This window comes from Amphiura filiformis, chromosome 17 (assembly GCF_039555335.1).
Source record: "Amphiura filiformis chromosome 17, Afil_fr2py, whole genome shotgun sequence".
Taxonomy (NCBI): Eukaryota; Metazoa; Echinodermata; class Ophiuroidea; order Amphilepidida; family Amphiuridae; genus Amphiura; species Amphiura filiformis.
In genome coordinates, this window is record NC_092644.1 from 17,272,190 (window position 1) to 17,299,960 (window position 27,771).

Consider the following 27,771-nt stretch of genomic DNA (forward strand, 5'->3'; position numbering starts at 1 on the left):
TGCCAAAATGGACCAAATTCTTGAATAATTCAATAAAATGGTGTGCTCCAGTGCTAAAATTGCAGTTGAGTGGTGGGCTCCAAAACTGAGTGGTGGGCTCTGCCGCCCACCGCTGCCCACTGTAGCTACAACCCGGGGCTACAACCCTGTTGCTTTGTATTTAGCATATATATAAAATGAGGGATTTTCTCAAGGAACTTGTACATCTCAAATTTATGTGGGTTGTGTAATTATGTTAATGACATTTATAAACTGATAAGGCCATATGAAATAATGTTTTTGGTTCTCGTCCCACATGCCTCAATTTGGGGTGCTGTATGATCTTCTATTATTATTTTTTAATAGAGAAAACATTATCAACGCTTTTAATATATCTGTACCAATTTCATACACATAGTGAGAACCAATCGGAGCAAACATGCCAGGAGTTTATTGATTAGAATTGCATGGACGCACACTCCGCGTACTACGTGCAGTGCTATTGGATGCATCCGCATCACATAGGATTGAGTCATTTTCCTTTCGGGTTGATGCATTTGCTCATATTTCTTAACATTTTTTAGCTTCAATTTTGTTATAAAAATAGCAAAAATCAAGAAATTTAAAAAAATGATGCACTTGTACTGAGATGTTGAAGCATCTATTACAATTCCCCTATGGGACTTGAGCATTAGATGCATCAACATCTCGGTAATTACACATGCATTATTTTGTACAATTTCACCTTCAACAAGTATTAACATCTATAAGTAAATGAAACTCGTAAAATATGGAATGTAACTTGCGGAGAGATAGCACTTAATTTTTGAATCTTGCAATCTGTCATCTGATAGCATCTTGGTAAACATCAAATAAACATATAAGACCTATGGTCAATCTCTCAAAGATCTTGAACTTGTTGAGTTTGAATTATTTCTCTGTAAAATTTCTGCATCTTTTTAAATAACTTCTGGTCACCTTATTCTGATGTAATTTGATATTCCCTTTTATGCATTAGGGACTGCGTAGACTATGCCATAGTTGATTTTTGGTCCCTTTTTATTTATTTTTCACTTTATTTTGTCTGATCTTTTGTCTGATACTACATGTATCAACCACTGCTTCACATACATGTACATCATTATTTTCAATCGGGGTAATAATACTAATAGTAATTTTATCACTCCTGGATGAAATTGCGTGCAGACCGTTATAGGCTCCCATCCACTGCCTTCTCTAATTCTATGTATAAAGAGGGTTCCCTTTACCGTTACTGTTAAGTAAACTGAGTATCACTCTTTGTCCACAAAATGCTCCCATTACAGTGACCGCCTCCCCGAAAAAATCTACATGTACCCTCAGATGTCACTTTCAATCTGTCATGATATGCAAATGTTGAATATGAATATTGATTACTAGTAAAAGCCTGCCCAGAAAAGGTCTCACAAATCCAACATTCCATTGGTCAATTTTGTACAAGTGATGACATCATGTTTATTTGGCTCCATAGACAGCCACATTAAGAATTTTGACTACAAGGCTAAGTACGTAGTCCGACTGACGAACGGGAGCGAACTCAAATCTTACAAGTAACATAAAAAGAGCCCTCTCTTGATCAGTATTGATAGTATGAAAAATAACGGTGTATGTATGCAGTGCCCTCTTTAGCTAGTACTTTGAGCATAGATAGAAGTCAATGGTTGGAGCCCTCTCTTGATATTTGCACTGATGAGTATTTAAGGTAGAAAAAACCCACAAAAAAAAACCCCCAAAAAACAATCCTTGGGGCTGTGCAATAAATATGAGCCCACCACCCTTAAAATTTCCAAACGGCATGCCAAAACTTGCTTGCCCCCATCTCAGCCTGACAAAAAATCTTTGCCTCCCCTTTGTGCATACCAAATTTTGGGGTTCCCAATTTGCAAACCTTTAATGGTTTAGATAGCAGGGGGTTTGGGGCAATATACAAGTTACCAAGTTGGTAGGACCGAGTTTTGGGGTCAATTGTCCAAAATGTCACTGATCCCAAAGACCAATATCTTGGGAAAAAATCACTGCCCTTAAAGTAGCATTTTTGCAATAAAATAAATCAAAAACCAGATGTATGCATGGTTATAAAGGAGGGAAAAATCTCATTTAAAAAAACCCTGTTTTGATCAATTAAGCTGATTTGATGAAATTGGCAACATGCCACAAACACTCTGTTCTATGTGGTTTTCAAATCATAAAAATTACATAAGTCAAAAATGCTCTTTTGGAATAAATTAAAAATTGGCAGGTGAGTTTTTCTCACCCATCTCCACATCCTGTATAATTGTCAAGCGAATCTGTGCATAACACTGTCGCTGTTAAAACTAAGTTATTCCAAGTTGTAGTGAATTATGGCTCTAGCACTACTGTACAGATCACAGATGTATCATAAATAATGTGTCTTACAAATTTCTCCATGGAATACATATACCGTACAGATTCGCCCAATGGCCCACATGGACTCCTTTGTCTTAGCGTAAATTTCACGTACAAATAGAGAGCTCCGTCCTCTGAAAATTTAAACATGAATTAAGGGTCTGTGCTCTTATTTGCTGGTGGGATTTTTACAGGAGCACACTGTTAGTTTGTGCCTAAAATTCCAGTTATGTCAAGGGAGCCAAATTATGCACCATTAGACTAATCTTTACAGTATATCAAGTGTTAAATTCTTTTAAGTAATTGCCCCATGTAATATTTTGTGTGTGCAATGTGCATATTCTTCAAGAGAGCCTTTTAAGAGCCTTTTTATACTCTGATCAGCTCGTCATAAAGGACTTATAACATCATGGATTGATATAGTATTGCGTACACATAGCTCAGTGGGCGCAGCATCTATGCAAACTGCGCTTTGCATATTGCGACTGACACATGCTTTTGTGAATTTACGCAGGTGTAAGTTGGGACTTTATTGACTTGCGCAGTAACAAAAACAAAATAATTCTCGCCTATTACGAGCTGATCATAGTATAGTACTTTTTCTTGTCTCTTTAAACAGAATATATTCACTCACCTGTGATGAACAATTGATGTAGAGGCAAAGTCAGATATGAAAAAGAACAAAAGGAAAAAAAAGAAACAAATCAAGTTATAGATTAACATATTTCTATTTCAACAAAACTTAACTACTTTTAATACAAACTTAATTGTTGGGTACATATTATATTAAACTAGATTTCGCAGTTCTCGGGTTGGGCGGTTCTCGTGATAGGCCTATCTCTAATTACCCAACACCCGTTACCTATAATACTTGTCCTGACCTCTCAAACTACTATACGATATACGTCTCTCAATGATTAAGACACAACTATCAACTCTGTTTTGTAGCTGTGACGCTTACTTCGGAACCTATAATTTGAAAACCCATCGTTCGCCCTCTTCCAACCACATCGGAGGACCCAAAAATACCCGAAATTTTAGTAGTGTCTGGATGTAGGCCGTCAATTCAATCGGGAGAAATGTGAACGCAAACGGGTTACATAGGCCTTACCATAACTGATGATTTTTATGTTAATCATGTCTTTAAAATAGGCCTATTGGTCCGATGAGATGCACCTGTTAGTCACTGTAATGCTTTCCGATGCTCTGACTACGCCCGTTGGTACTCGGCGACACGCGATACGCACCTTGAGCTTATAAGCGTTATACACACCGCATGAAAGCACGCGCGTTAGCAACCACGCGCACGCCGATAAGCGCCAGCGGACAGAGGGACGGACACGCCATAATTAGTATTAAGATAAATAAATAAAATAAATAAATTATTAAGAAATCAATTAAGTGCTAAGCAGTAGCACCTGTTACTTATCTGCAATAGATTTTTAATGATGACACAAGATCATAATGTGACTTGTCATGTCAAAAAACAGACACTTTTGGGCAGGTTATCAATTTTGAGGTTTTTACATATCTTAAATAATAGAGATATTTTGCTCCACAACGCCGTTTTCCCCAATGAAATCAGACATTCCTAAGCGAAGATATTGAGTTCGTAAGTTATGGTATTATAAAATTGGAAATTGAGATATCGGCCTTTAAAAATATTATTGACAATGTTTAGAGTAGGAATTACCTTGAAAAATGTCTAAAAAAATATCAATGCCAGTTACATTCTGGTCTGAAACTATCAGAAAAATATTTTAAACATTAATAACATCACAAATTCGCAACAAACCCATATTGTGAAAAAATCACCCCCGGGCAGTTTTTTGGTTATTTCTCCATTTACGATCTTGCCCAAAAGTGTCTGCTTTCGATATACCACGTCACATATCGTAAAGGTTCGCCTAATGGCACTATGGGCTCCCTTAACATAACTGGAATTGCAGACACAAACTAAAAGTGCCCTCCCATAAAAATCACACCACCATACCCTTAATTCTTGTTGGGATTTTCAGAGGAGGTATAGCTCTCTATTAGTACATGAAATTTACCCCAAGGCAAAGGAGTCCAGGTGCACCATTAGGCGAACGTTTACAGTATTATCTTTACAAACTCAGCTGTGCTTATAGTGTGCTATACATTCAGTAAGCAGCTGTTGTCATCTTCAGTAGATAGCAGACCTAACCTAAGTCAAGTTCAAGTCCTCGAGTCCTGAGTCGAGTCATCTAGGGTCCGAGTCTTTGAGTCAAGTCATTGAAGTTAAAAGGGCCTAATTGGGACAATGTGCTTAGAAATAGCTTAGCTTAGAAATTTTTTGAATTTTACACAATTTAAGGGGGTACTACACCCCTGGGCAATTTTGTGCCTATTTTTTGCATTTTCAAAATTATAGCGCATTGGTGACAAGTAAGATATGTATATTATAGGGGCAAAGACTACGACTACTGCACTGAAAATTCAGCAACTCAAGCCAAATAGTTATTGATCAAATATTGGTATTCCTTTTTTTTTTTTTGACTGTAACTCCACAACTGTTGTCTGTGTTGAAATAAAATTACCAGTGCATTAATTGTAGTCCTTGCCCCTGTAATATACATATCTGACTTGTCACCAATGCGCTATAATTTTTGAGAAAAATGCAAAAATAGGCACAAAATTTGGTAGGGTGTAGTACCCCCTTAAGCCCATTCTCGGGATGAATTTTGGTGGGAAGCAGGCTCCTTGCCACTTTTCTTTTCCTTTGCCTTGATTTTCTCTTTTTTGTCGGAGGGCCACTTTTCTCTTTCATTTTGTAAGGGGGACTTTTCCCCCCTGGCTACACTACTGATGTCTGATCAACAAAATTTTGAAGGGAGGGGAGAGAATGGCTCAGTTGCTTATCACTCTTCCTCTATCCACTCCTAATTATGCCATGGGGTAAGTTTCCAGCTGGCTTACATTTATTACCATCTATGACTTTCTGAACGTTCATCACTAGCACTTTTGATCAACTCGTCATGTTAATATTCAAGGTGCAGCAATACTCAATATTGAGGGATGCACTGTATCTAATGAAGATGAAGACGATTGTTTCATTTTTTTTTTGTAGCTCACTCCATCTTGCGAAAACAAATGTGAACTAGATGGACCGCGGTTTTCGGATGTCGCGGTTTTCGACGCACAGCGTCGACCGTGATGCCTCCACCAAAGGGAGCAATGTGGCACTCAAAAGTTGATACAAAGTTTCAAGCCTCAAGGGCAGACTGAAGTTAACATCAGATGACACCTGGATGACTGGGCTGTCACGATTACCTGGCTGATGGTGACTGCACCCACCAAGTTTTATGCCCATACAACAGTTTTTACTCATTTGACCTCCAGGCCCACAAAATCCACGGGACCGCGGGACCGGCGGTCCCAGAAAGAAATTAACAGCTGCAGAAAATTTTTAAGCCAATAAAAAAAAAAAAAAAAAATAAAAAAAAAAAAAAAAAAAAAAAAAAAAAAGTTATTTATTTTTTCGGCTTTGGAGTGTCCCAGGACCTAGACCTAAAAAAAAATTGGTTAAAAAAAAAAAAAAAAAAAAAAATTTCAAGATATTTTGTATTTTTAATATGAAAATTGATACTTGGTATTCATGTCATAATCTATTAATGATTTCAAAATGCATTCAAATTCAATGCATTTTGAAATCATTAATAGACTATGACATGAATACAAATTATCAATTTTGATATTAAAAATACAAAATTTTTTGAATTTTTTTTTTTTTTTTTTTTAGGTCAACCATGAATGATCCTAGCATTTAGGTCTAGGTCTAGGGACACTACTAAAACTGAAAAAAAAAAAAAAACTTTAAAAAATTTTTTTTTTTTTTTTTTTTTGAAATTGAGTATAGTCCCACCCCCAATTTTGACAAATGTTCACCCAAAAACGGGGTGGGACTATACTCGCGTCAGTATGGTACTTACCAGTTGGCATGTTTTATTTATTGCCTCAATCAGTCAAATGACTGACAAATTTGGTAAGTTATTAACATAGGAGGACATAATCACACAAATTGTGACACAATGTCTGAATGTCATTACAGTGTGATGGTGACCATCCATTCATGTATAATTTATATAAAATTTGTTATGTATTACTAATACTATACTCATATCATACTGTAATAATACAAAAGGTACCCATTTAAAGGTGCAACATTACATATTTTCACACTATTTTTATCAATAGCAGGTCATTTTATGCTATATGTGTTAATGTGTTTTGAAATTTAAAGTCCTAAACATTTCCAAAAATGGTCCAAAACTAGGCCCAGATCGCACCAGAGAGCATCAAAATACCTTTGGCTTCCAGGGCCCTCAGGCGGGCCCTGGACCCCAGCCGTGGGGACTTCGCGCTAGGCGCTCGTGATATTTGACAGAAAATATTTGCCATTACAATTTAAGGTCCCAGAAAGAGTCAACATTTTTTGGGGCCCTGTTGACCTCAGATGACCCCTGGTGACCCCAAAAAGGCCTTCCAAAAATTTAGCTCTATATATTGACTGTTCCCACCAAGTTTCCTGCCCATACGACAGTTTGTACTAATTTGACCTCAGATGATCCGTGGATGACCTCTGATGACCCTGAAATGACCTTCCAAAAATTTGGCTTTAAATGTTGACTGTACCCACCAAATTTCATGCCCATAAAACAGTTTTACTAATTTGACCTCAGATGACCTCTGGATGACCCCAGATGACCCTAAAATGACCTTCCAAAAATTTGGCTCTAAATGTTGACTGTACCCACCAAGTGTAATGCCCATACCACAGTTATTACTAATTTGACCTCAGATGACCCCTGGGTGACCCCAGTTGACCCCAAAATTACCCTCCAAAAATTTGGTTCTAAATGTTGAATGTACCTACCAAGTTTCATGCCCATACGACAGTTTTTGCTAATTTGACCTCAGATGACCACTGGATGACCTAATGTGACATTGACACACAAACCAATACAAACTTGTTCTGCATGGGGTTAAGATGCACCCACCCACCAAGTTTGAGGAACATGCAACCCCTAGTCTCTGAAAAAAGAGGTAAATAAGGAAAATGGGCCCCCTGTAGGACTACATGCAACAAAGTATAAAAAGGCCCCCCCCCCGATAAATAATTAATGAGGGTTTCCATAGTGTAGCTATGACCATAGATGAACTCTTGGATGGGGCAGCTTTAATTAGCATGAGGCCGCATTGATATGTAAATAGCGTATTGTTATTTAAATTTGTGCCCAGACGTATTGAGGGCGACAGTCATGTTATCCAGACGGAGAATGGCTGCATATGCCGGGCATGTCAATTTGCTGAGTGAAGGCTGATAATCACCTTTCTGTATAAGTAATAAGCTAGTATATTTCGTGTACCAGTTGGTTATAACAAAAAATTAGTATCATATTAAATATATTAAATGTATAAACTTTGAAATTTACATGAATTTGAAGAGCAGAGCTTCGAAATGTAGCTAAGTCAGGTGATGTGAAATTCTGCTGCGTGACCCCCTCTGCGTGGTAGAATTATATTCATAAAACATTGAATTAAACAGATATCATGGGCAGCCAACCACGATTTATCAGCATTTAAAATATATGTTAATTAACCAAGATAAATAATAAAGAGTACAAATGGCAATAAACTAGTAAACAAGCCTGAAATCTTAAAATGTTGCCACGTGATTTCCCGAACACATGATATGTCATCATGTGACCACTATTCAGATTTACCGTAAATATTTGGTGTATGCTTGCACATCATGCACATACACTGTGCATTTCTTTACTTCCGTATAAAATCAATAATTCATGCTGGGAGCCAAGTAACATTGTCTGCTCAGTGCAGATTGGTATTTTATTTTACTTGAGAGCATAATAGAAATACATAAAGACGAATAAGGCGCCATGATGGAAGGTCAGGTCGGGTATCAAAGGTTATTATAACTTAAATACTACTTGTATTTCACACCTTGCCTCTGTCACATATTTCCTTCATATTATTGACAGCAAGTCCTAATTTTGACTTTGCTATTGCAAAATGTCATTTCATATTAAATTAGTAGACTTTCTTTGAAAAAACATATCACTGGTGCCTGATGGGAATACCCGTCCGCCATTTCATTAAACTGGATCGTTTTAGCCTGGTTTGTGCCCAGATGTATTGGGGGCGCGCTGTACTCTCATTGAACAGGCAAAGTTCGCAAAACTAACAACGTTGTTATTTGCCAAACTCAATTAACATGATCCAAGGGGTCGAACATGAATTATTCATAACGAGCTATAACAGATCGATAACTGGCCTCACTTTCTAGCTAGTAAACCAGCTGAATTTTTCATAGATTTTGCGTTGCTAATAGAACAACCGTGAATTTAGTGTCACCCCCTTGCTATGACCCAAGATTGGTTGCATTCGGATTTAAACTGTTCATATGAAACCAAATTTTAACCAAAAGTCTCAAAATAATGGTATTTTACAAGTTGACCTCAAATGACCTTTGACCTCAGTATATGACCTTATATCACCACCAATATATGAGGGTTCACAAAGTTCAGCTATGACTCAAGTTTGGTTGCAATAGGATTTGAAATGTTCATATGAGAACCAATTTACAAGTTTACCTTGTTTGACCTCAAATGACCTTTGACCTCAGTATATGACCTTGAACCTCATCCAAAAAAAAGTACCGTATTTCGTCAAATAGTCGGCCCCCCCTCAAATAAACGCCCCCACCTTTTTTCAACCAAGATGTTTCAAAAATGCCGATATTTCCATGCTATATTGTGTTAAGCTTACGAAGTTCCGCACATGGTCAATAATAGCGTCAATAATTGGCGAAAATCTGGATCAGAAACCCGGAAGTGAACCAAAAGTCAGTGTCAAAAGTTCATAGTTCGTCATTTTAGCGTGACTTTTAAGCTTACCTAATAATTTTAACGGGCCTTGTCGTGCTAAAAATGACCTCTAATAAACGCCCCCTCTTGGGAAAATGTAACGCCCCCGGGGGCGTTTATTTGACGAAATACGGTATCCATAGTTTTTAACCATGACCCACCTATCCTGAAAATCTGAAGTCAATCCGCCCATCCATGCCCGAGATACAGCATCCGCATGGACGGAAGGACGGACAGTGCAAAAACAGTATGCCTCACGGTGGAGGCATAATAAACAAACAAAACACCTAAATAACAAATAATTTCATGATTTTGGTGCAAAATCGACCCATTACCAATAACATGCATAGAATCATAGTATTCTGTACATTTGAAGACGTCAATCATCATTGTTTTATATAATTTCAGTGTGAAAATAATGTTTTGGTAAAGTAACCAAAATCGTGAGTAAAATAATTTCAAAAAAAAAAACACATAATTCTCAACAACAAGACGGTGAGACAAAACTTGCTGTTGTTCCGGTCTTCATTGTGCTATTCCAGTTGGACGATTGTTTCATTTCTTTTTTGTAGCTCACTCCATCTTGCGAAAACAAATGTGAACTAGATGGACCGCGGTTCTCGGATGTCGCGGTTTTCGACGCACAGCGTCAACCGTGATGCCTCCACCAAAGGGAGCAATGTGGCACTCAAAAGTTGATACAAAGTTTCAAGCCTCAAGGGCAGACTGAAGTTAACATCAGATGACACCTGGATGACTGGGCTGTCACGATTACCTGGCTGATGGTGACTGCACCCACCAAGTTTTATGCCCATACAACAGTTTTTACTCATTTGACCTCAGATGACCCCTGGTGACTCCAAAAAGGCCTTCCAAAAATTTAGCTCTATATATTGACTGTTCCCACCAAGTTTCCTGCCCATACGACAGTGTACTAATTTGACCTCACATGATCCGTGGATGACCTCTGATGACCCTGAAATGACCTTCCAAAAATTTGGCTTTAAATGTTGACTGTACCCACCAAATTTCATGCACATACAACAGTTTTACTAATTTGACCTCAGATGACCTCTGGATGACCCCAGATGACCCCAAAATGACCTTCCAAAAATTTGTAACCAAAATCGTGAGTAAAATAATTTCAAAGGAAAAAACACAATTCTCAACAACAAGACGGTGAGACAAAACTTGCTGTTGTTCTGGTCTTCATTGTGCTATTCCAGTTGGAATCCATAACCCCTCTATGGAAGACATGGTATATAATCTCCCACACAGGGGATGCAGATTTAAAATGGAATCACCCATTCAGGTAAACCCCATTTTGAATTCACACTGCCTGTGTGGAAGAATAAGGACATGTCTTCCACAGGGGGTGTATAGAATTCAACTGGAACAGTGTATGTATTCTCGATCTTCACTGTGAATGTACATGTAAAATAAGAACTCCACACTTCTATCTGTCTAAGTGTCAAAGTTATAGCTAATTTTGTGATTATCATTAAATTTTTGATATATAAATCATGTAGCTTTCAAATTATCTTGATCACAGGTGGCATACCCTGCTATTGAAAGCTATGTGAGTTTAAATCTACCAAAAATTTTATAATTTCCCAAACAATCCTCAAAATGTAACTATATATATCAGTACCGGTAATATTGTGACATTGGACATCATTAACAGGAAAATACTATACGAAAATTAATCGTTCTAAAAATTGTACATAATAATATCAATTAGAACCTAAATGTATCATGCTGACCTTTTAGTCTCATTAATTAGATCATATTGACACATCTAAAATTGTCTTATCACCAAATTGGTAAATACAAACAGCCAGCTCGCATGTTGCTCTGACACTCATGATCGAGGTCACCAATTTTCCAACTGCGCAAGCGTTCCAATCGCCCATTTTGCCATGTCATGTCACATCCAACACGTAGGCCTTTAGGAATGTGACTCACGAACAATATATATATCGACACTGGCTGTAACTCAACTCTTTGGTCCTACTGCCTTGACAGAGAGTAGATGGTCGCATAGATTTTGGAGAGTACATGACACTGTGCAGTCAACGTAAATTTTCAACACATCAACAACAACTGCCACTCATCAGCCAATAGCCAATCCTTTAAGCAACTACAAGCCTAGAAAGACAGTTTCATCCAGTATTCCCCCCCCCCCCAAATCATCTCTGAATGCAACTGTTTAACAGAATACTTGTCTACATTTAGCCAGTGATGAACTTCACAGAACTGAATTTACAGTAATACACCTTCATACATCAGTGAGTAGTTACTCCTCATAGCACACTTGACACTGTCAGCTTCATTCCTGAGACAACCCTCTATGTGAGAAGTTGCAGATTACTTGAGACAAAGTCAAACCGTTTGGATGTGTAGCCCTACTTTGTGTCTTTATATCTAACAGCACTTGTGAACCTTGTACCAGCCTTTGTAAGGTAAGAAACTTTATATCAAATAGACTAGAGTCCATGTAGCTGTGAGAGCACCAGCAGCATGATAGCGATACTGATGTCAAACTCTGATGTCCTTCTTTGAAATTTTGACATGTTCCCCTCATATTCTTTTTTTAAGCCAGTTTAAGCCAGGAGCACTTGGATTATTTTTTGACGGGGATGTGCCACTTGAGCTGCTGCTTAACCCATCTAATGGTAATTTTGCCGAAAATAGGGACCAATATCTGAAGATTTTCTAAAATTATGGACCCATATTTAAGGATTTTAGCCTAAAAATAGTTAAGGGGTCGGTCACCCACCTTTGCACAGTATTTTTTGTGGGGCCTGATAGCATATCAGACATATATAATTGCATTCTGAATGCGAAGAATGTCCTTCCAATATCAAATAATTTTGATTTTGTGAAATTTGCGATATAATACAAATTTTATGGAAAATTATTAAAAAATGGATATTTTTGACATTTAACAGTCCTCGAAGTAAAATTTGTAAACTTAATGATATTTACTGACTCTTTTTTTGTTTATTTGTTTCAGAATATCAGACCGAGATATATGATTGGTCACTCCTGATCATGGGTGAAGTACAGAGTATAGCAGAATTAGGAGGTGCAGAGTATGTTGTACTTATTAGGGGGACTGACAAGGCATTTGGCTTTAATCTAGTGGATCTTGCTGACAGGCGTACAGGTGAAATTGTGCCTCTCCAGGCTGCTGTGAATACCCTTGTGCAACAAATAGATAAAACATTTGCAGATATCCAAACACATCAGCCAGGCAAGGAAATTGAATCTTTTATCATAGGTAAAAGCTATGCTAGCAAACTAGCAAATGTTGAGTTTAACCGAACAGATGAAAACACTTGGAAGCTTGACGGTGGTATAAATGGCAGATGGTATAACACATATTCTAAACTAGGATATGATGGACTGGTTGCTATATAACTGCAGTGACAACAGATATGATACCACCTCTTGTCAAACAAGCACATCCCAGCTTTGTTAATGCAGAAAAGTATAGTATTGCTCTTGAACAACAACTCATTCATTACTATATGCTGGAGAGAGGTGATCCACGGCTGGGAAACACAAGTTTTGAACCTGGTAAACTTTCCGAATCAGACAAATGGGCAGGTGTTGTGTATGTGGCTTACAAGCTGAAAGACAAATATGATTATACATGGTAATGAGTTATGAGAAATAAAGTTTAATCTATGTGGTAAATTAAATATGAGCAAGGTTTTTGGCGCCCTCTACGGAGGCGCCAAAATATAGGCATGACTTTGTGATTCTTTGTGAAAAGCTTCTAATTTCACTCTTGCTAGATTGACTTCGCAATTGTTTTGCTAAAATTATGCCCAGCTCAGAAATAAAACCACAATTTGCTTGGATTTTATTTTATTATTGTTTTCTGATATGCACAGGATATAATGGTGAGCGTATATTCTTTGTTTAAAATACAAAATTAGGATTTATAAAAACACCAAATAAATCCTGACCTTTGTATGGGTTCAACCAGTTTACCGTGTGCCTTAGAAACCCGATAGACGGTGACATTTGACCATACACTAGGATCCACAACATGCTCATCTATCATGGGAACAGTTCTTAAGCCCTAATACATTTGTAGGCCTACTTTCATCCTTTGAAAATTTGGGTACACAAACTCATACTCTGCAACTTGAGGTCAAATTTTGCACTATGATTATGTAATTGAGGTTATTGGACTATGCCATTGGGATGAGACTATTGTGGTCCATAGTGATAAGATCAATTAACGAGGACTCTACTGATGGCTTTTGTTTGCTAATTACCATAGAATCTATATAGCGGTTATTGCCAAAGTTGCAATGTGGTGGGACAATTGGGCGGAAAGCTGTATGCAAACAACACGGCATATTAATTATACATGTTCTACATTGTTGTATTTTAAAACACTGAAGACCAAAATTGACGTTATTGCCATGATTGGATCATGGAGGTAGTAAGCCTACTTAACAACTCTGGCGGAAATTTGTTGCCACACCAGGGCCACACCAGCACGTTCTGGTGTTAAAGGCACGCAATCGAAGCTAAATATGGGATAGTTCCGTACTATTTTGTATAATAGTTGCAAATGCACATTCAGATTACACTTGCCCCTTCCCCCCCCCACTTTCCAATGTTGGGAGACTGTAATGTAGAAATGATGACGATTTTGTCCAAATCAACATTGCAATAGGGGAGCGGGGAAGGATGTTGGCCAATTAACGCTCAGGTGTGGCAACATTTTTCGCCAAGGTTGTAGCTATACTACCTCCATGATTGGATTAAGTAAATAACTAAATCCTGTTATCTACCCAGCAATGTTTGCTTATCATAATAATTGTAACAAACTGTAGACAGAAAAGGCAAACAGACAGAAATTTAGAGTTTTAAATTAGAGAGTTGACAGGAAGTTGTAAGAGTTAAATTGTTATGGATATGATTGGTGTAAGAACGAAAAAGTTGAATGTCAGATCAAAGTCATCCGAGGTGAATTAAGTAATGTCAATCACAAATTGTTACAGGTCATTTGAGGTGGACTAAGTTTATATTTGGATTGTCAGAACACCTTCCCCAATCAGACACATTTCTCTTGTTTGGCTTGACTTTGCAAAGAGCGTCTAATTTCGGTCTTGCTAGATTTACTTCATAACTGTTTTGCTTAAAAGTATGCCCAGCTTAGAAATAAAACCACAATTTGCTTGGATTTTATTTTATTATTGTTTTCTGATATGTTCGGGATAAAATGTTGTGCGTATATTCTTTGTTTAAAATACAAAATTAATGGACTTCTTTCTATGCTAATATTACATTATTGTTTTAAAGAGAAAAAAAAGTATCCAAACAGTTGGGCGCCCATTCCTTTTTTAAAGGAATTTTTATTAAGTCAAGTCAACACATACATAAATGACAGCCAGTGAAAAAATTTTTTCACTGGCTGTCATTTATGTATGTGTTGACTTGACTTAAAAACCTTGCTCATAGGTAATGAGTTATGTACGTTTTACAAAAGTATTGTTGTTTGAGCCCTCTTTACAACATAACTCAAGAACCACAAGACCTACAAAAGTACATCTGTGATATTTGAATTCTTCTATACACTCGCTATGAAATGATCAATGCAATTTTTGCCAAAGCTCACTACCATTCGCAAGATGCCAGACACAAGCACAGCCATACCTTGCCGGGGGTCTACCTTGGTCGGCCAAGCTTTCTGTGCCCATGACTGTTCGCATGATGACTTTCCGAATCAGACAAATGGGCAGGTGTTGTGTATGTGGCTTACAAGCTGAAATACCAATATGATTCAGATGACGACAGATATTGACAATTCTAGTGGACACTAAAAAAAATCAGAATAATTTTAGACCTATTAAAAGCTTTAAAAGATATTGTCCTATTCATAACTCAGAACATTATGGATTTTGTGACACTGCAATGATAACAGGAACAATATTTTGTGTAATTCTTGTAAATCGGGAAGATAAAATAATATTTGAGGTGTTCCACATGGATTGATATTGAGTCTACTATTTGTATGTCCACTATAATTAAAATGTCAAATGTACAAAATTTGATTCAACTTGCTGATGATACCACATGATATTAACCTTGTAACCAAAGAGAGCCAGATGTGAACAATTACAGTAAGCCAAATAATTAAGGTACCAGTTACGTTCATCACCTGTATATCTTAAACAAAGGCAGATATGTCATAATTGGAACCAGAAGCCAATAGCTGCATTTTTTAGCTCGAATTTAAGACATCATTCGTTGAAATTGTTCAAGAAATAAAGACACGACTATCCAAAAGTTGCAGTTTGCCACATTGCATGCCCCATTAATTTGTACACAAAGCGTTCGCGAACAAGAGACCTAGCGCCGTGTTTTCATTGATTAGCACGAAACACTGGCGTTGTGCTTTCATTGATTAGAACACAAAAGTGCAACTTCTAATTTTGTATCTTCCTTAGGTTTGGGATCACCATTTCTTTACTTCTCAACCAATTTCAACAAAGTATAAGGTCTTAAATCAGAGCTAAAATCAGTACAGGTATTGGCTGCTTGTTTTAATTAACACATTTGTCTTTATTTAGGATATACAGGGGTGAACTTATAACTGGTACCATAATGTTCTCTGCGTGCTATCCATGCGCCTCCATGGAAAAAAGTTCAAGTTTTGAAATATTTTCTCAAAATATCAAGAGCTATCTTAAGAACTACTGAACCAATACTAGGCTTGTTTGTACTCATTTTAATGCGTTTTTCATGCTGATTCCAAATATGGTCATGAAAATTTACATTTCTGAAATTTTTGAATTTCTAAAATTTTTTTGAAACTTGTCGTCTGCAGTCGACACCCGCGTGAGGAGAGTTCATTCTTTTGCTTACTGTAGTTCATAAAGCAAATTATATACTGTAGTGGAAATTTTTTTGTGCTACATTTATTTTCACGCTTTTCGCGTTCCGAGCTTATACCAACAAAATAACAACGTACAATATATTCCTTTTGTGTATAGGTTAGACTACCCCGTTGTCCACTTGCCCATTGTGCATACTCTGGATATTGTATTTAAGCTTAAAACTCTGATTTAATTAATGTGTGCACAATTGATAGATTTTCACATCTGATCAGTCACCCTACTCCCTCTGTTTGTTAGCTTCCCAAGTGGACTACTGACATTGCCTTGCGGTTAAGATTTTTAACACGGGACTGTATGGAGAGTTAGGCCAATTTCTGGCCTAACTAAAATTGTCCATGATGTAATGCATCTTTAAATGGATCTGCCTTGTGATTGGTCGCCCATACCTCGCTATGGTTTAAATCGTCTGGGCCCGCGCCATTACCATTAACTACACCGTAAACAACTGTCTGTGGTATTTGCGGCGCTTTTTGTGTTGACGCTGAAAGTTAATCTCTCATCAAACATCTAAGCGCGTCCATGCTTAGTACTCGTGGTTAATGGACTGATAAACAAGTATGCTTGACAGTGTGTTTTTAGAGAGCAAAGTCCAGGGGTAAAGTTCTGCTTACAATTCAAAGTTCATAGTCGAAATTTCGGGTTCGCTATCAATAAACTGGTAGATTCCAAAATCAGAATTGTTCAGTATTAAAGTGAGCCGTTATAATTATGCAAGATAATGTTGCATTCAATTACTTTTATTGTCACTAATCGTCTGATATTTTTAACTCTTTATGACCATTTTACTATTGAATACTTTAATTTTAATAAACATCAGTATAATTTTGAGTTCAACGAAATGGGTTCATCATGACTAATAATAACATATTTTTAATAAAATTCGACTATGGCATAGTCTATGTATAGGTCAATGTCAGGAAACTTAGAATCGCAAATTTAAAATCAAGGAAACAGTTCAAAATTGGTAAAAGCGAAAAAATTAATGGCATGTGAAAATTTCCACTTTTGCATTAGTCAGCAAATGCTGGTAAACAAAAATACACATTGATACATGGAAGAGAATTCCACCTCAAATCTGTAAAGAATGAAATTATTATGTCTGTGTAGCACTTAAATCAAACCCAAGAATTCACTTAATTAGAAAAAAAACAAGTTTGTTTCATATGTAAGTAGCATGGAAACCAAAATGCACAATGCTTTTAAAGGTCAGGATTTATCCTAAAATAAGCCTCAAATTCCACAAATTGATAGTCAAGTCAATTTATATTCTCAATGTGCTTTGATATTTAGATCCAGCTACTAATATTAAAACCTATGATATCATCCTGACCTTTCAACTGAAATGTTTTTGTTTTATCACTGCAAGTAAAAAATTCGGATGTAAAACCTGAGACGAAAATAGGTATTTTCGTTTCAGGTAAAACACCTAATTTCATAAATATACCAGGAAAGCGGAAGGGCATGTTAAGCTACGTTCACCACCTGAAACCACCTGAAAGTGACGCGTAAATTAAAAATAGTGTGTATAGTCTGTCTCGTCTCAAGTTGAGAGTAACGCCATGTTGGATTTCGCCCGACCCAACTTTCCCATTTTTCCACTTGAGGGCAACACAACAATTTTTTTTTTTGGCCTAACTCTTGTAAATCGGGAAGATAAAATAATATTTGAGGTGTTCCACATGGATTGATATTGAGTCTACTATTTGTATGTCAACTATAATTAAAATGTCAAATGTACAAAATCTGATTCAACTTGCTGATGATACCACATGATATTAACCTTATAACCAAAGAGAGCCAGATGTGAACAATTACAGTAAGCCAAATAATTAAGGTACCAGTTACGTTCACCACCTGTATATCTTAAACAAAGGCAGATATGTCATAATTGGAACCAGAAGCCAATAGCTGCATCTTTTAGCTCGCATTTAAGACATCATTCGTTGAAATTGTTCAAGAAATAAAGACACGACTATCCAAAAACCCAAGGAAGATGCTAATTTATAAGTTGCAGTTTGCCACATTGCATGCCCCATTTGTACACAAAGCGTTCGCGAACAAGAGACCTAGCGCCGTGTTTTCATTGATTAGCACGAAACACTGGCGTTGTGCTTTCATTGATTAGAACACAAAAGTGCAACTTCTAATTTTGTATCTTCCTTAGGTTTGGGATCACCATTTCTTTACTTCTCAACCAATTTCAACAAAGTATAAGGTCTTAAATCAGAGCTAAAATCAGTACAGGTATTGGCTGCTTGTTTTAATTTAACACATTTGTCTTTATTTAGGATATACAGGGGTGAACGCAACTGGTACCATAATGCTCTGCGTGCTATCCATGCGCCTCCATGGAAAAAGTTCAAGTTTTGAAATATTTTCTCAAAATATCAAGAGCTATCTTAAGAACTACTGAACCAATACTAGGCTTGTTTGTACTCATTTTAATGCGTTTTTCATGCTGATTCCAAATATGGTCATGAAAATTTACATTTCTGAAATTTTTGAATTTCTAAAATTTTTTGAAACTTGTCGTCTGCAGTCGACACCAGCGTGAAGAGAGTTCATTCTTTTGCTTACTGTAGTTCATAAAGCAAATTATATACTGTAGTGGAAATTTTTTTGTGCTACATTTATTTTCACGCTTTTCGCGTTCCGAGCTTATACCAACAAAATAACAACGTACAATATATTCCTTTTGTGTATAGGTTAGACTACCCCGTAGTCCACTTGCCCATTGTGCATACTCTGGATATTGTATTTAAGCTTAAAACTCTGATTCAATTAATGTGTGCACAATTGATAGATTTTCACATCTGATCAGTCACCCTACTCCCTCTGTTTGTTAGCTTCCCAAGTGGACTACTGACATTGCCTTGCGGTTAAGATTTTTAACACGGGACTCTATGGAGAGTTAGGCCAATTTCTGGCCTAACTAAAATTGTCCATGATGTAATGCATCTTTAAATGGATCTGCCTTGTGATTGGTCGCCCATACCTCGCTATGGTTTAAATCGTCTGGGCCCGTGCCATTACCATTAACTACACCGTAAACAACTGTCTGTGGTATTTGCGGCGCTTTTGTGTTGACGCGAAAGTTAATCTCTCATCAAACATCTAGCGCGTCCATGCTTAGTACTTGTGGTTAATGGACCGATAAACAAGTATGCTTGACAGTGTGTTTTTAGAGAGCAAAGTCCAGGGGGTAAAGTTCTGCTTACATTTCAAAGTTCATAGTCGAAATTTCGGGGTTCGCTATCAATAAACTGGTAGATTCCAAAATCAGAATTGTTCAGTATTAAAGTGAGCCGTTATAATTATGCAAGATAATGTTGCATTCAATTACTTTTATTGTCACTATCGTCTGATATTTTTAACTCTTTATGACCATTTTACTATTGAATACTTTAATTTTAATAAACATCATTATAATTTTGAGTTCAACGAAATGGGTTCATCATGACTAATAATAACATATTTTTAATAAAATTCGACTATGGCATAGTCTATGTATAGGTCAATGTCAGGAAACTTAGAATCGCAAATTTAAAATCAAGGGAAACAGTTCAAAATTGGTAAAACGCGAAAAATTAACTGCGCGAAAATTTCCACTTTTGCATTAGTCAGCAAATGCTGGTAAACAAAAATACACATTGATACATGGAAGAGAATTCCACCTCAAATCTGTAAAGAATGAAATTATTATGTCTGTGTAGCACTTAAATCAAACCCAAGAATTCACTTAATTAGAAAAAAAAACAAGTTTGTTTCATATGTAAGTAGCATGGAAACCAAAATGCACAATGCTTTTAAAGGTCAGGATTTATCCTAAAATAAGCCTCAAATTCCACAAATTGATAGTCAAGTCAATTTATATTCTCAATGTGCTTTGATATTTAGATCCAGCTACTAATATTAAAACCTATGATATCATCCTGACCTTTCAACTGAAATGTTTTTGTTTTATCACTGCAAGTAAAAAATTCGGATGTAAAACCTGAGACGAAAATAGGTATTTTCGTTTCAGGTAAAACCACCAATTTCAGAAATATACCAGGAAACGGAAGGGCATGTTAAGCTACGTTCACCACCTGAAACCACCTGAAAGTGACGCGTAAATTAAAAATAGTGTGTATAGTCTGTCTCGTCTCAAGTTGAGAGTAACGCCATGTTGGATTTCGCAGCAGGCAGATTCAAATTGTGTGCGCTAACCTAATCCCGCAGGCCGTATACCCATGTATAGAAGGGGCGATTTGTCAGAAAACTGGCGACGCAAACACATAAACACACTGATTCAAATCTACCACTGTAAAATCAAACAAGGCGTTACTTTCAACTTGAGATGGGGGTGTATTAACCCAAAATTTTTGAGAGATCCCCTCAAAATATGTGAACTACTTATATGACCATGAAAAAAAATGTGTTTTGGAAACAAAATATTCTAACCTGAAATGAAAACAGTTTTAGCATCTGATGACGAGGAAGTTCCTCGAAAGCGCTCCCGGTAAGCGAAATAAACAAGTAGTGTTGAAGTTTAAATTAATAATTTTCAGTTTTAGTATACTTATAAACTCTTATATTAGTCCCTTAATACACTACAACATGTGGAATTACCAGGGGGGTTAGCAATTGATAAATTATATTTTCATTACTGCAGTAATATTTTGCATGCATAACCACATATTTTGAGGGGAGTGTAGAAAAATATTTCTATACATTTTGCAAAATAATACACCCCCTACTTAAGACAAAGACACACTATAGCAATAGAAACACTACATATCCTGAAACCGGCATTTATTTCTTGAAACTCAACTCTTGGTCCTACCTACTGCCTGGACTGCTCTGGACAGAGACTATGGACCACAATAGTCTCATCCCAATGGCATAGTTCAACAACCTCAATTAAACAATCATAGTGCAAAATTTGACCTCAAGTTGCAGAATATGAGTTTTTGTACCCAACTCTAGAAAGGTCATTCAATGAATGTACACATGTATTGGGGTTAAAGAACTGTGCACTATTAGATGAGAATGTTTTGGATTCAAGTGAGAGAGTCGATTGTCAAATAAATATTTCGGGAGTATATAATGCTGTGCACATATTTTCAACACATCAACCCCAATCAGTTTCCTTCTGGATGGACCTCTGAATTGTCAACATTATTGAACTTCACAAATCTTTGATGCTTGTGAAGTATTTTGAAGTTGCAATTGGTTCACATCAGAATTAACATCAAACCATTTGGTTGTGTATTTTGTGTCTTTACATCTGATACCACCTCTGAAGCCTGTGCCAATTTGCTGCAATATTGTAAGGTAAGACAAGTTTATCATACCAGTAGTCAATTAATATCCCCAATCCAGTAAATATATCCACAATGTGATAGTGAATTGGGCTATTCCGTTTAATATCCACACTACCCCTGTAGAAGATTTAGCTTAAGTTATCCACAGAGGGAGTATGAGTTTTGAATTTAGACAGTTGGGTAACTTCCATTTGAAATACTCACTCCAGTTGTGGAAGATATACCGTAACCATGGGTATAAGCCCACCTTCAGGTATAAGCCCACCCCCTATTTTTCAAAACATTCTGGGAACAAGGGTGCACTCGACTAAGCCCAGTACTAAATTTTGGCCAAGTTCTTAAATCAAATCAGTGCTTTTCTCTCACTTTTAAGAACAAATAAAAAAATATATATCAGCTGATAATTAACATTCCACACTTAGAATGTTAAGAAATTGACATAGATGATAGAAATTACTGGTACATTGGGCATATACAAATGGGGATGATTCCCAGGTATGAATTTTCTTATTTCTAAATTCCAAGTACTAGTCCTCCCCGGGTATAAGCCCACCCCCATTTTGAAGTGAAATCTGCCATCTAGGGGGGTGGGCTTATACCTGAGTGGTTACGGTACATGTAAAGCTATAATACAGAGGGTGTATGGGTTTCTAAATGATTAACTCTGACCAAATACATTTGAAAAACATACTCCCGCTGTGATGATATTTCCTAAATCTCCTACAGGGGTAGTTTGGATTTTAACTAGAACAGTCCATTGACTGCAAAAGAACTTAGACACAAATCCTGTGCAACTGCAGGTGTGCAACTAGTAGATATCCTTCCTTTGAGCATCAAGTTTCGCTACATACACCACTCAGACCTGGCGATAATTTGCCCACAAGGTTGATCGCATTTCTAACAATTTTTGTAGAAGAGCTCTTAAATGTAAATTAACTACTAAATGTGCATACTTTTTGGCGAAAAACTAATCAGATGATTAGCAGGAGTCTATGTCTATGTTTTATTTACCAAATGATTATGTAATGTCATGAAAATATCTCTTAATGCTAAATCAATATTATACAACTGAAATAAGTCAAAATTTCTTTCACAGAGAAGATTATTACTGAAAATTATTATACTTAGGTCTCTAAGAACTAAGTATAATAATTTTCATACTTATGTGACTTCATGCGACGAACATCATTCAAACCTAATACCTATAGATTTATATCTTCTGCTCTTCTCCAACGTGCCTCTTTAGTTCAGTTGGTTAAAGCGCCGTGCTGGGAATACGAACATCGCAGGTTCAAATACGGATGGATGCACTGTTTTTTTTTCAACGTTTATGTGCACTGGCATACTCAAGATTATTTCTATTTAGTTTCATCCCTCCCCCTTTTTTTGGCTTCTTTGTTTCAGAACATAAGACGAAGCCATGGCTGACAGACAAAGCACAACAAGTACAAAAGGAGGTGCTACTTACGATGAACTTATCAAGGGGGCTGTCGACCCATATTATAGCTTTAATCTAGTGGATCTTGCCGACAGGCGTACAGGTAATGTTGTGCCTCTCCAGGAGGGTGTGAATACCCTTGTGCGACAAATAGATCAAACATTTGCCGACATCGAAGCACAACAGCAGGACAAGAAGATCGACTCTTTTATCATAGGTAAAAGCCATGCTAGACAGGCCAAAGCAGGAGGTGGCGGCTATAGCAAGAGCTATACGAAGAGTTATAAGGAGTTCGACAGACTAAATCCAAATACTTGGAGTCTTGATGATGGTGTAAATGGAAGATGGCGCAAACAATACGATAAAGATGGATACAGTGGGTTGATTGCTATAACTGCAGTGACAACAGATATCATACCAGGTCATGTCAAAGACGCGCACCCCAACTTGATTAATGCAGAAATGCTTGCTCTTGCTCTTGAACAACAACTCATTCATTACTATATGCTGGAGAGAGGTGATCCACGGCTGGGAAACACAAGTTTCGACCCTGGTAATCTTTGCAAAACACCACCATATGCAGGTATTGTGTATGTTGCTTACAAGCTGAAAGACAGATAGAGAAGATGCCCGGATGGGAGACCAAAACTGAGCGCAGACACATTAAAATCTTTAATAACTAAGCAGTAGAAACTAATAAATAATCAAATGTATAGTGGTAATTTTCGTGAGGATTTATTTTCATGAATTTCACCGCATCGAGGTTATATCGCGAATTTAACAACACAAACATTTTTGTCATATGGTAACATTTGTAGGGCATGAATTTTGCGAATATATCAACACACAAAAGTCATCTGTGTTGGAAATTGCGAAAATATCTGTATGCGAAAATAACCACTTATACAGTATTGGAATAAATTTGACCTACATGTATCAAAAGCATTTGATACTTTCAAAGCATAGACCCTAGAAATGCCCTAATGAGGCTTATTGAACTTAACGTTATTGAACTTTATGCTACACAAGTAACATCATTCCCCATCCCACCATTTACATTAGCCCAACACGTCTCTATAATCGTTGAATGACCTTTGAATGTGTTAGGTACAAAAACTCATATTCCAAAACTTGAGGTCAAATTTGAGCAACGATTGGTATAATGCTGGTGAACGATGTTAGTACTAGTAGCTTTAAGGAGACTGTGTCACTGTACCAATGAAGTTTATGATATGCACTGTATGTGAGGTACTGTGGTCACATCTAGATCAGTCATCACCAATTATATTTGAACTTAATTGGGCCATGTAACCTTCTAAGCCCTTTCGCAATTACAACTGCACATGTGCAGAAACAAAAGTCGCCAAATAAAATTGAAAATACGAGGAAGCTATTGTACATTTCCAATGCGGTGAACTGTGCCGTTTGCATAAAAACATCTTGTACTGGAATTTTGCCAATTATTTTGTCTTTATTTCTTCATGATACATTGTATTTGATTAAATATATTGATATCATGAAGAAATAAAGACAAAATAATTGGCAAAATTCCAGTACAAGATGTTTTTATGCAAACAACACAGTTCACCACATTGAAATGTACAGTAGCCTCCTCAGATTTATCTCCAATTTTTTCCCCATAATGCATTGCAAGTATGCCGAAATCTGGAATTGCTAACCAGCTTATTGCTGTTTCATATTGCCAGAAAGGAGAGATATTTGAACAGACGATCATAATGCCATTTGATAAAATGATATCAAACAGTCAAAAGTCTACATGGAACCAGTTTTTGATGGAACAAATACATGATGGGATTTTCAAAACTATTTTGCCTCCAACCTGTTGCAATGCATTTTGTGAATTGGTGTTTTCTGTGACCAATATACTACTCTATGACTTTTAACCAACTCTGAAACTACATTTTGTTTCCCACCTGCTGGCCCACCTGCTGAACTTATTTATTTCCTAAATTTTATTGTCTGTATAAACATAGACCTATTGTGCTGGTCTCATAATATGACACAGTCCAATGGTTCCGAAATCAGAACAATGAGGGTAAACTACAATGTCTCAAAACACTCACTATGGACCACAATAACCTCATCTCAATGGCATAGTTCAATAACCTCAATTAAACAATCATAGTGTACAATTTGAGCTCAAGTTGCAGAGTATGAGTTTTTGTGCCCAAATTATCAAAGATCATTCAATGAACATATAAATGTATTGGGGTTAAAGAACTTAACTGTGATGGATGAGCATGTTGTGGCTCCTAGTGACTACTGTATACCAATGAATGAATGTGTATTGCAAATTATGCATCCTGCATTGCATCAACAACCAGCCTTTTACTACAAATCAACAAAATCATGAAACTACACCACACTTTGTGACTGGCATGATTATTGACAGTATCAACAATGTGCATGGATCTCTGAACTTTGGTCACATTTTATCCAAAATCAAATCTGATACTGGGGTGTATGTGTGTATGTTCTATATCTATAAAAACTACTAAACTACTACATGTATGACATGTCAACTGTAATAAATGACCTCTCCCCTGAAATCAGTATGATCAGCTTGTTTAACACTTTCCTCCTAAAGGACCATATATAGATAAATCTACTACGTACCTGCGTTAGATTACATTTTGTGAATCCTGTTACATCAGTTTTATACTGCTAAAGGTAAGATATTTTATATACTGATTTAAAGGCAAACTATGTTGGACTGGACTTATCTAAAATAAGTTTTAAAAAATGCTTTTTTATTTTTGCATAATTTGTAACTAAAGATTCTATTTATTTGTTTTATATGTTTGCTGTTTGTTTTTTGTTTTCTGTTGCCTGGAATTCATTTGGATCTCAGTTGTTCTTGGGTTTTGTGTGCATTCTTCTTTGATTAATAAAGTTGATTCAATAAATAATAAAATTCTACAGTCAAATAAAATATTTGTATTCATGAGTATTACCCGGTTTTCTTTGGGCAAAAGCCGTATTAAGTTTGAGTAGACTTCACAAAAGTCCTGATCAATTTTAGTTGACTTGCAGTGTGAACAAGTTGTACTGCTTTGCATTCCCTTTTTGATAAACAATTCACACCAGCTATATGCTATTCCATAAAATTCTCTCATTTGGATGACCCAAATAATACTCTTAGATTGCATTTCTAATGCAACTTATTTCCTTTTCAAATATTTCCTTCAGAATGTCAGCTATCACACAAACTACCAGGGGAGGTGTCAGCTATGAAGACCTTTGTAAGGGGACATTCAAGTCGTACAGCTTTAATCTAGTTGATCTTGGTGATAATCCACCATTATCATTCCAAACTGCTGTGGATACACTTGTGCGACAAATAGATGACACATTTAAAGATATCACAACACAACAATGGGACAAAGAAATAGAATCGTTCACCATCGGAAAATCCCATGCAAGGCGAAGAAGAAAAGCAGGCGGGGGCTTTCAGCACTTTGACCATACAGATCAGCACACTTGGAAGCTAAGCGATGGTGTTAATGCCAGGTGGCGTAATATGTACTCTCCTAAACCAATGGAATACAGTGGGTTGGTAGCTCTAACCGCGGTGACAACAGATATGATACCACTTGATGTTAAAAGAGCTTATAGCTTCATCAATGTGGAACAGTATAGTATTGCTCTTGAACAGAGACTTATTCAACATTATATGCTGGAGAGAGTTGACTCAAGGCTGGAAAACAAGAGCTTTAATCCTGGTAATCTTTGTGAGTCTCAACCATATGCAGGTATTGTGTATGTAGCATACAAGCTTAAGGACTGTGAAGTTGTCCAGAGTGATGACCATACAACAGCACAAGCTATTCAAGAGCCATCTTCAAGACAAAGTACCAGCAGTTTTTTAACTCCTGAAGACCACTTCCAAAATCCAAATGTTTCAACCGATGAGCTACCTTCTACAGGTACTTTAAGTTCAATGGAGAAGAGACAAATACCTGAAGAAATCGCTGGACCAAGACAAAATACGAGTAGTCATATCATTCCTGAACACGATGTTGGTGAAGTGAAAACTGGTAATGTTGTATGTCGCCTCTGTAAACAAACTTTTGTGCATGAACACTATCTGAAATTTCACATGGAGGAAGTTCATGATAATGCTGGTCAAAATCAATACAAAAGTTACATTAGTGATAAAGCACATAGCAGGAAAAGACAGAGTTCACAAGTATGTAGACATTGTGGGAAAATGTTTTCTGATCTAAGTACACTAAAGCGGCATCTCAAAAGATTGATTGAAACAAAATTGTCAAACATGGAAGCAACCCGAGAATTACCGGTGACAAATCCTAGTGCTTCAATCCCGAAAAGGAAATCACAAAATTTGACAGATGCACAGTCTAAAAAGAAAAGAAAGAGTACGATTTCAGTCGATTTGACCTTCCGGAAGAAAGCACTGATGTTGTTGCTCAAAGTCTGTACAAATGTCCCATTTGTCCAAAAAGGTTTGTGAGTGAACATAATCTGAAATGACATATGGAGGAAAATCATGACAATAAAAACCAGTATAAATGTTCCTTTTGTCCTAAAGCATTTCTGAATAAATATGGTTTGAAAAGATACAAACAGAATGTTCATGAAAAAAAGAACGCTCAGGTATGTGGAGATTGTGGGAAAACGCTGTCGAATAAATTTGCACTTGATCTGCACAGGAAAAAATTTCATAACACAGCAAATGGACAACAATCAGTCAAAACTCTGGTGCGTGTGCTGGGAGGGCGCTTTGAGGTCTTGACCTCCCTGGGTTTTTTTAAAACCCCCCCCCC

The 27,771-nt window shown here is 36.8% G+C and overlaps 3 protein-coding genes across 3 annotated transcripts in view; 2 read left to right on the plus strand and 1 right to left on the minus strand.

Annotated features, from left to right (window-relative positions):
* The window catches only part of LOC140137392 (ATP-dependent DNA helicase DDX31-like), a 215,672-nt gene that overhangs the window by 157,284 nt on the left and 30,617 nt on the right, over positions 1-27,771 (minus strand). The gene's annotated exons all lie outside the window — the stretch shown is intronic.
* LOC140138263 (uncharacterized) lies at positions 21,384-23,871 on the plus strand. Its single transcript, XM_072160177.1, has 2 exons — positions 21,384-21,535; positions 22,930-23,871. The coding sequence occupies exon 2, from the start codon at positions 22,946-22,948 to the stop codon at positions 23,582-23,584; it is 639 nt and encodes a 212-aa protein (XP_072016278.1). The 5' UTR covers positions 21,384-21,535; positions 22,930-22,945; the 3' UTR covers positions 23,585-23,871.
* Positions 25,024-27,521, plus strand: LOC140138264 (uncharacterized). The gene is made up of 2 exons (XM_072160178.1): positions 25,024-25,654; positions 26,174-27,521. Exon 2 carries the CDS (start codon positions 26,175-26,177, stop codon positions 27,456-27,458), a length of 1,284 nt encoding a protein of 427 aa, XP_072016279.1. The 5' UTR covers positions 25,024-25,654; position 26,174; the 3' UTR covers positions 27,459-27,521.

Bases quoted from the DNA above. Each gene is read 5' to 3' on its own strand.
- LOC140138264 (XM_072160178.1), top strand. From the start codon at position 26,175: ATGTCAGCTATCACACAAACTACCAGGGGAGGTGTCAGCTATGAAGAC.
- LOC140138263 (XM_072160177.1), top strand. From the start codon at position 22,946: ATGGCTGACAGACAAAGCACAACAAGTACAAAAGGAGGTGCTACTTAC.